General features: G+C 36.2%; 1 protein-coding gene across 1 annotated transcript; it reads right to left on the reverse strand.

Moving 5' to 3' along the window:
- Positions 1-6,610: 6,610 nt before the first annotated feature.
- LOC123464469 (ribosome biogenesis protein WDR12-like) lies at positions 6,611-8,207 on the reverse strand. Its single transcript, XM_045161846.1, has one exon. The coding sequence runs from the start codon at positions 8,098-8,100 to the stop codon at positions 6,829-6,831; it is 1,272 nt and encodes a 423-aa protein (XP_045017781.1). The 5' UTR covers positions 8,101-8,207; the 3' UTR covers positions 6,611-6,828.
- Between the last annotated feature and the right edge of the window lie 2,628 nt (positions 8,208-10,835).

Raw genomic sequence — 10,835 nt, forward strand, 5'->3', positions numbered from 1 at the left:
TTGCTAGTAGAAATCACCCAACCAAGAGCAGCTTCTGGGAAAAAGAGGTTTATTTTGGCTTACATGCTTGAGGGAGAAGCTCCATGATGGCAGGAGAAAACAATGGCATGAGCAGAGGGTGGACATCACTCCCTGTCCAACATCAGGTGGAAAATAGCAACAGGGGAGTGTGCCAAACACTGGCAAGGGGAAACTGGCTGTAACACCCATAAACCCACCTTCAACAATACAGTGCCCCCAGGAGGCATTAATAGCACAGAATACTCATACTGCCAAAGATAGCATTGGGTGTAGCAAAGAAATATTCAATCAATACAAAATTTAAAACAGCCAGGGCAAACATCAAACTCTATAACTTCAAGTTTGATATTCTAACGAGCAAGAAGTCTCTGGAGTTCCAATTCCACCCCTCCAGCTATGCTACTCACAGTCCTGGGAAACTTCATTGGGGCGGCAGCTTTCCTTAGCAGCCCTCTTGTGATCCCAGCATCTCCACTGCAAGCTAGGGTTCATCCTAATGGTCCCATGTGGTCTCCATGCAGGCATCCAGCAAAGCTGCTTCATACTGCCTATGGTCATTTACAAAAAAAAACAAACAAACAACAACAACCAACAACAACAACAACCAAAAAAAAACAAGACCATGTTGCAAACCCAATGACCCTCACTTTCTTGCATTTCTTATACTCCACAATACCAAGTAGGGTGCCAATTTGTTAATACAGGGGTGAATAAAGCAGACTTTAAAGAACAGGACACTTCTTGAGCACTCAGGCCCCTTCAAAAGAGTCTACATTCTTCCTGTTGCCCCAGTGCAGGTCAGATGGCTCAATCTCAAAGGTTGTAATCTCTCAATTGCAGCTGAATAGGCAACAGTTTCAGCCTAAACTTTTCTTTTGTGTCATATCCCTCTGCTCATACCAGTTCATTTATACACAAAGCAACCCTACATAACTTCTCAGGAAACAGGCATAACACCCAGCTTATTACACAAACTGCTAGCCCAGCCCAAGCAAAGCTCTTTCTCATCCTCATAAACAAACCTCACAGTCCATAGTTCTTACTGCATTCAGGTCTTTCAACTTTGACAAGAATAGTCCATCAAGCTGTACTTACAGCACTGCAAAGCATCTCTTAGGCCAAGGTTTCAAATCCTTCCACATTCCCCTTGAAAATCAGCTCAAATGCCAAAGCCACACAGTCTAGCAGCAATCACACTCCTTGGTAACACTTTACTGTTGCAGTCAGGTTCATATTGCTGGTAGAAATCACTCAACCAAGAGCAGCTTGTGAGAAAAAGAGGTTTACTTTGGCTTACAGGCTTGAGGGGGAAGCTCCATGATGGCAGGGAAAATGATGGCATGACCAGAGGGTGGACATCATTCCCGGGCCAACATCAGGGGGACAACAGTAACAGGGGAGTGTATCACACACTGGCATGGGGAAACTGGCTATAACACCCATAAGCCCACACCCAACAATACACTGCCTCCAGAAGGCATTAATTCCCAAATCTCCATCAGCTGGGAATTTAGCATTCAGAACACCTAAGTTTATGGGGGACACCTGAATCTAACCACCACAAAAGTTTTTCTTTATAAATATTTCTTATTTAGCAGAAAAGGTAAATGATGGTAAGGATTTGGAAGAATTTGGAATCTGGTACACTATGGGTAGAAATCTAAAATGGTTCAGAGATATTCAAAACAATAAGGTCTTTTCTCAAGAAGTTCACTCTACTTTTGGGCATATTCTCCAAATTAAAATCATCTTCTTAAAGAGCTCTCTGAAACAACACAAATATTCACTATTATATAAATGCAGAAATAATATGTGCTACATGCATATTATAGAACATTGTAAATGTACTATTGTGCATATATTAAATAATATTTTGAATTTTAAAAATAATATAAGGCTGGATATCATGTTAAGTGATTGTCATGAAAAATGTATAAATTTTGTCATTTTTTTTTTTACTAACAATTCTTGAAGTAAAATGTGGAGTAAACTTAGCTTGCCATAATTTAAATAGCAAGTTTAAAATGTACCCCAACCATTGGGAGGACTCCAAAAATATCACATTCCTAAAAACATCTTTCTAAATAGACCATTCTTTAGAACACACATGCTTAACTTCTTCCAGGCACTCATTTCTTCTTGATGATAAACTAATGGGTGAATTATTGAATTAATATTGAATTAATGTCTTTGCTTTCTCAAGCCAGCACATACACTATCATTGTTGATGGGAAAATAACATAGTAATAGATGCTTGTGTATAGAACTCTAGGATTATAGGTATTTTTCAGAATGAGAAATTTCTTTTGTCATTCACAGTTTATAAGAGTAGTTTTAATTGGCAAATGTCATTTGGGAAAATTAATAATGTGGTGAATAGTAATGGTAATTCTAATAATAGCTGCTTACTCAAAGATCATCATCAGAGAGAAAATAGCTAAGTCAGTAAATTAGGGATTTTTGAATAGCAAGTTCATTATTTGATGCATGAAATATTTTAATACATATATATGGACATTCTAGTTTTCTTTAAATTAAAATATTTCAGTCTTTCATTGGAAAATGAGTACTAATGGTTTTATATTAATGAACATGGCTCAAGGCACTTTCCTCCTAAAACAAAATTCTACTCCATATCTTGCAACTGATAATGATAACAGAGATAGCTTTGTAGTAATCCTGCTAATGTAGTGGACTAAATTGAAAGATTGCAGGACAAGGTATTACACACCTTTAATTGCAGCACTCAGGAGGCAGGGGTAGGAGGATCACCATGAGTTCAGGGATCACCCTCAGACTGCATAGTGAATTCCAGGTCAGCCTGGGCTAAAGCAAAACTCTAAAACACTGCCATGAGAAACAAAAAAAAAAAAAAAAAAAGAAAGAAAAGAAAATCTAAACTATGTAAACTGATAGTAATTCACTATAAGAAGTTAATCTGTCTCCTCCAATTATCTCCAATTTTTCTATGTTTGCCCCTGGAATAACATAAGAAGTCATCATTGTCTTTCACAGAAAAGCCCTTAAAAACCATTAACATTTTAATATTTGGATCAGTGATTCTTAGACAGCTTGAACAACCAATGGTTTTATTATGAAATAATCAGAGAAATAGTTAATGGTACATTAAATAGTTATAAACCTCTGGTGTATGAAAATATTAAGCTGTGATGTACCTGTACCCTAAGTCTTTAGACCTTCTCTTTGTTAAGCAATTTTTATTTTGTAAGTGATCCTTTGTACCTGAGGTACAGATGTGCTCTGTGTTTCTTTCAGCTGTGAGATTGTTGAAAAAAATAGACTCCCATTTGAAATAAAAAAGGAAATACATTCTGAACCCCCAATTTCCCCCAAATTAGTTCTTTTAAAAATTATTTTTGTTAAAAACTTTAATATGTGAACATATTGTGAATTGGTCATTTTTCCCATTGCGATATATTCTATGTTTCTTGTGTTATGTCCCCATTTCACTGAAGGCCCACCTCATTGGGATTAGCAGTAACCATGGTGGGGTCAGGAATGAACCAGCTAATCATTGTGGGGCAATGCCTCAGATCCACCTTTCTATCCAGTGGCTTTTACTTTCTTTGAGCTAACCTTTCCCAGTGATTGGAATGTGTTATAAGTCTCCTTTAATGTTGATGAGTTTTGATTCTCCTCAGTGTCTATCACTATCATTCTTGTCACTAAAGATTCTGCTTTTTACAGATGGAAACAAATATTGGGGAGACACATGATCCATTAGTACAAGAAAAGAAAAGTGACTTCTATAGGACAAATAATCTCCATCACATCTATCTAATGCAGGAAACATTACAGAGGTACCAGCTGATATAATATGAGTGCTTTTCATACTATTAGCCTGAAAACCTGCCATTAATTTTTGCTTCAGCCACCAAGCTAAGTTTCTCAATCAGCATGGGAAAAATTTACCCTGTTCCAAGAGGTTCTAAGCATAACTGGCTAATTAATGTACCTATGACTGATTTTGTATTGTTTGTTTGCATTAACATATGAGCAATACAGGGGGCTGGAGAGATGGTTTAGTGCTTGCCTGTGAAGCCTAAGAACTCATGCTCAAATCTCCCGGTCCCACCTAAGCCACACACACAGTGATGCAAATGCAGTGTCACACACACGCACAAGGGAGTATATGTGTCTGGAGTTTGTTTGCAGTGGCTGAAGGCCCTGGTATGCCCATTCTTTCTCTCTTTTGCTCTCTCTCACTCACTCTCTCTCAAAATAAATTTTTTAAAATGTGCAATACAATTACCATCTTTTGTATTCCTAAATTAAAATATGTTATTTTATCATTTTTTTCTTATGAATGAATTTTGAATTTTGAGCTTCCTGACAGAAAGGTTGGTATCTGAACCTTTCAAATGTCCTTGGTGCTGGCTTATAAGACATATAGATGCAAAAAACAATTTACAACATAGGATTAAAATAAAAGCAAATGTTCTTGTTTCTCTGTTATAAACACAGTTTAGATTAAACTATCTGTTTAAATAAGACAATGTTGCATTTGTAATCATAGATACTTCTAAAAATTATTAAAAATCAAAATGTGCATTTGTATCTATTATATATATTTTATGAAACATTAAAGTCATTGAATACACATTAAGAAATATATTTTTGCTGGGCAGGGTGGTGTACATCTTTAATCCCAGCACTTGGAAGGCAGAGGTAGGAGGATTGCCATGAGTTCAAGGCCACCCTGAGACTACATAATTAATTCCAGGTCAGCTTGGACCAGAGTAAGACCCTACCTCAAAAAAACAAAAACAAACAAACAAACAAAAAATATATTTTTGTCTACATATGATCTTTTTAAATTTGCTTTCTCAGAGAAGAATATTCTAATGGAAGTCTTTTATTCTTGGACAAAAAATATTTCAATTCTAATTTTACACTACTGTCTTAATTTTTATTTATTTATTTTTGGTATTTCAAGGTAAGGTCTCACTCTAGCTCAGGCTGACCTGGAATTCACTATGTAGTCCCAGGGTGGCCTTGAACTCACAGTGATCCTCCTATATCTACTCCCAAGTACTGCAACTAAAGGCATGTGCCACCATGCCCGGCTCTAGTGTCTTAAATTTTGACCTAGACAATATTTTAGATAAATCAACATTTGGAAGCTTCATTTGCATTTTTGAACAAAAAAGAATATCAGTGAACATAAATAAACTTAGCACCTAGTGCATAAGAATATCTTGTTTATGTGATAACTTTATTGAACCAAAGCTAAAAATTGTTCATTAAATATTTCAATATAAATTGAAAAGTAAATGAGTTGCAACACTGTCAATACCATGACAAAATTAGTAGGAAATACTACAACACTATATCATTTTTTTCTTAGTTTTTAAAATCAGTCCCTACTAAAAGCTGCTCAGCATATAAAACACTTGTAAACATATCTGAAAATCAAAAATAATGCACAAAAATCTATAATGGCATTTCTATTGTTCTGCATCTGTGAGGCTTATTTATATATTATGATATTATGAAATAGCTATAAAGATGGAAATGTAGTATTCCCTTACACAAATCACATGAACAATTTTGTTACAAACATAAATATTTAGTATAATAATCCAATGGACATAGACTGTAAATTAGAAATTATCTATTTTTGGATTTCACTGCTTTTATCCTAATTGTATAATATATGGATAGGCTCAGATATTAAGATATGTAATCTCATGTATTTATTAAAACTATATTGTTTATTAGGGATGGATTAATAACAATACCATTAATATCCAGTAGTAAAAAATGCCCCATTTTAATATTCACAAGATATAAGCATTTTTTATATGAAGGAAAGTCCATAAAGCAAGGAAAAGTATTCATATATATGATCCAACATTTCATGTTTTATCTTTTGTCTTTGAAATTTAGGTTTTACATTTTCATGAGAAAATCATATAAACATTTAACAAAATCATATTTTGAACTTAAATTGCCCTTTAAATACAAGGCATCAATTAATTTTCTTTTTATAACACTTAATAACTTAGTTCCTTTTCCATTTTTTTCTATTAATTTAATGTTAACATTAGTAAAACTGATTTTTCTAAGTAGTAAAATATCTGTCAAAATTAATTAGAATTAAGTGGTTATCTTAATAGAATATTACATCTTTGTCCATTAAGCCATTTTCTCTCAAATGTTAGAACATTTCTTGTGCTTTTCATGTTCAGCATGCTGGGATATATCAACCAATGAAACTGAGCACTTCTATCCAGAGTCATATTCATACCTATCTAGATTCTGGATGCCACTGTTTGGAGAGGATGGAATCTCCTGTAGTAAATAGATTTTTGAAAACAAATATTCATGCTTTTACATGAATCACAGCCTTAGAAAAATCCCATATGTATTAATTGTATATGAATGAGTATGGGAAATAAATTCGTAGTAAAATTATAATGAAATTATTTTTATGAATGTACATCCTTTAAAGACATTTCTTTTTTTTTTTTTAATTTTAAACCAGTTTAATTTTAAGTGTCTACATAAGGTAGAGAATACATGCCACATACTATAATTTCATAAACACAAAAGAAAGACACAATAATAGTAAAATGTTCCCTATTATGAAGGGTGAACCATTATGCAAACTTTAAAAGGGCGTTTTCCGCCTCTGTGTTAATGATGTAATCTGATGATTCTCTACCAGTTTAATTTATAAAGTGTCTATGGCATTACAGTGAGACTCTACCAATCTCAAAAACAAACAAAACAAAACAAAATCCCAACAAGAAAAAGCGTCCGTGATGAAATTATCCGTGGTCGTCACGCGCCCACGTGGGAAGTGGTAGGAGAGTATCTGTAAGAGAACAGCCTGTTGTCCGCTCCTCCACTCAGAAGCAGCCCCGTGTCTGTCCAGTCCACACTTAGGACTTTATCTTCATGAGCAGTCAAATCATAGAGAGGAGCCTTGCACCTTCTTGTGTCCCACAGCTTGACAATATTATCTAAAGAGCCTGAGATCAGCTGCTGTTCATGGGTAGGAGACCACTTCACCGATGTGACCCAGCCTGTATGTGAGGTCAGGGACAGTGACACCAAGGAACCATCTTTAGTTCGAGGGTCCCACAGTCTGATATGTCTATCTGCGCTTCCAGATGCCAGACGTTTACAAAGTGGAGAATAGGAAATACAATTAAACACTTTGTTTCCTGACAAAGTTGACTTAAGACCACCAGACTCAACATCCCACACTCTAATTGTGTGGTCCCAAGATGCACTGCAGATTTCTTCAGCATCTGACCACAGTACTGAGGAAATTGCTTCTGTGTGGCCAGAGAGGGTCACTATGGGAGTCCTTGTCAGCCCCAACTGCTCTGTTTTTTGTTTCTTTCTTGGACGATCTGTAGACTCCTCCATTTCATCTTCTTCATCTGTCGGGACTGTAGACCAGATCTTTAGCATCTTATCCCAGGAACCACTGCAAAGTTTAGTCCAGGAGCTATCGACAGCTATGGAGTCCACACTGCCGGCATGACCCCTGCGGCAGTGCAGGGCTTTCACCTTGTTCCTCTCCACATTCCACTCCCACAGGAGGATCGTCTGATCCATGGAGGCACTCAGGAGCCAGCAAGACAAACTATCTTTTTTTACCCAAGCCACATCTTTCACAACATCTGTATGTCCCGCAATTGTCATTATTGACTTTCCTTCCAAGGACCAGATTCGAGAAGTCTTATCATAAGAACCAGTTAAGATCCATTCCTCCGCCCCTTCAATTGAACTGATCCAGTCATCATGGAACATGCACTGCTCTGGCTGGGGTGCGGTGTATTTCTCCACATATTCTAACTCCACAACCTCTTCCGATGAAATGTTCTCTAGTTCCATGTGCTTGACCAAGGGCATTCGCAGAAACTGGCCCTTGATAAGGAAATCAAACTCCACATGCTTGTGCAACTCATTTTTGGCCTGAAGTAGTTTATTAATGATGCTACTGAGGTCAGCAATTTCCGAAGTGGCAGGAATTGAGAAGGGAACATCATCGACTGTGTATTTCTTGTTTTCAGTGTAAAAGCGTGCCTGGAGCTGAGCCATGGCGATCAGGACACACGAGATTTATCCGCAAAAATGCACGGGTTGGTAGCTCAAAAATTACACGGCGGCCCGGGGAGAGCGAGCCCCGAGGACGACGCGTGCCGGCAGCTTTCTTCCTCAGGGTTAAGACATTTCTTATTTTTAAAAATTATGTCTTAATATTTATATTTCTCAGCAAATTCATACTTGTAACCTCCATTAATCAAGAAAAGCCACAAAACAGTTACTTAAAAGGTTAATTAAAGTAATTCATTTTGCTAAACATAAAACATTTGTGTTCTCATTTAATTTATATTGAACATTAGAAGTAATTCCTTAGTTAAATATATGTAACAAATGTGGAAGTTTGTAAATTAACAAAATAATTGTCTAGCAACTCATCAGTGGATACTGGATGCTATTTCATATAACAGTTTGTAAAGTATTTCATATACTTGATGTCTTTCTAGAATACTTGTTTTAGAACATAAGATATCCCACTATGCATTTGTATTGTACTCCTGTCAAGATGGGCTGCCACCAAAAAAATAAGTGACAACAAATGCTAGTAAGTCATATGACCCAGCTATAACACTCCGGGCATATAGCCAAAGATTCTGTATCAGTCCACAGAGATGCATGCACATCCATGTTTACCACTGCTCTTTCACCACTGCAAGGAAGTAGAATGTCTAGATGTCTACCAATTGATAAATGAATAATAAAATGGTAGTACACATGTACAATGCACTTTTGTTCAGTTATAAAGAAAAGATGAAATAATTAATTTTCAGGAAAATGGATGGAATGAGCAAACATTTTACTAAGGAAGAGGGACTAGTTCCCAAAAGACAAGAAGCACATATTTTCTTTTACATGCAGTCACTAGCTTCCAAATACTGGATTTCTGTATCTAAGTGGGAGTAAATGTGGGGAAAGGCCAGGGAATTAGAAAGAGGCTCATGAGACTGATAAAATGATGACCTAAGGGACAGGGTGAGGAAGATTAAAATAGAAGATATGAGATAGTAATGTGGAAGAGAAAACAGGGAGTAAAGGATATAGTAGGAAAAATGGGCCAGCAAGATATGGGGACTGAGTGTATACACCAAAACAAAGTATGCATGAAAATGCCAAGGGGAAACCTGGTTTTCTGTAAGAAATTTTAAAAATACATAAGTAGAAAATATGCTTATTAAAAAATATTTTATTCATTAGTTGCATGCATGCAGAGAGAGAAAGAAAGAAAGAATGCATATACCAGGGCCTCCAGCCACTGCAAATCAACTCCAAATGCATGTACTACTATGTGTATCTGGCTTTACGTGAATACTGGGGAATTGAACCTGGGTCATTAGGCTATGCACATAAGCACCTTAACCACTGAGCAATCTCTTCATCCAAAAATATTTTAAATGTGTACTCAATGACTTTAATGTTTTATATATAAAATATTTAATAGACACACATTTTAATAATTTTCAGAATTTAGGCAAACCTAAGTTTATAAAGAAAGGCAGCATTGTCTTGTTTAAACAGTTAGTTTAATCTAAACTGTATTTATGACAGAGAAATGAACTAAGAACATTTAATTTTAGTTTAAGCCTCTGCTGTAAATTGTTTTTTGTTTCTATGTCTTGTAAATTAGCACCAAGGACAGAAGGGAGAGGCAGGAGATCCCTGGGACAAGCTAGCTAGCTAGATTAGCTAAATAGTGAAATTTTGATCTAAGTAAAAAAAAACCCAGCTTTAGTCAATAAGGTGGAGATTGGTTAAGGTAGACACCTGAGGTAAATCTCTGGCTTCCACAAGTATGCACACTGACACACACACATGTGTGCATAAATGATACATGTATGTTGAGGTTCCTGTCCAAACTTACCTATATTTACCAAAGTACCAATAATTTGTGAGTATTCCTGCGTCATTGTCTTATAAATTGCAAGAATGATATCCACACTCAGGTAGATAAGAACATATAAGTGGGGACTTAAGCCCAGAACCTAAGAGAAGGAAGCAAGTTGGAGCTCTTGCCCAGGGAGGCAGGAGGTGGTGTGAGAAGCACCATTTGGGAAGTCCACCTTGAGGCTCAGGGTCTGGATTTTTATGATCCTATGGATGGGCAGCTTGTTTAGCCAGGATAATCTTGGATTTAGGTGCTGCTCTCATGATCAATTCTAATGAATCTTAATTCTCTAGGAAGGGAGAGGAAGGGCTTCCTAAGGGGACAGTGGTGGTAAGGAAAGGCCAGATGTATCCCCTACAAGCCCAAGGGCAATTCCCGCAGCTAGACAAGGTAAAACTATTGGGCTGTGTCAGCCCCAAGCTGCCTAGGCAGTTACTGTCTCCTGTCATAAACACATGTGAACATGTATGCATATACACATATGCATGCAAAACAAATGGAAAAGAAGTGTCTTAAAGTAAAAAATGTTATGTTTCAATGAGATTCTTTTTATGTTTTCTGTTCATTTTGTCAGATTTTTTCCTCTTTAGGACACAGTCTTAAAGTCAAGGTTGAATTGTATATTTATATTCATATCTTTTAAGTGATCATTTAATAAGTAATTATTTGTAATTGTAGTAACTATTTTAGTTAACATTACACATGTGTATGACTAAAACATATATAGCATTTGTGTCTCAAATTTATGTAAGCTGAAATATTATCAGTTCAATACATTTTCTTGCATTTCTGCTATTTATCTTCAGTACCATTCATATGACAAACCTGCCATTTGTGAAGTCCTAAATGC

This window comes from Jaculus jaculus, chromosome 11 (genome assembly GCF_020740685.1).
Source record: "Jaculus jaculus isolate mJacJac1 chromosome 11, mJacJac1.mat.Y.cur, whole genome shotgun sequence".
NCBI lineage: Eukaryota > Metazoa > Chordata > Mammalia > Rodentia > Dipodidae > Jaculus > Jaculus jaculus.

What these genes read in the sequence shown, in the direction of transcription:
- LOC123464469 (XM_045161846.1), bottom strand. Translation starts at nt 8,100, where the DNA reads ATGGCTCAGCTCCAGGCACGCTTTTACACTGAAAACAAGAAATACACA.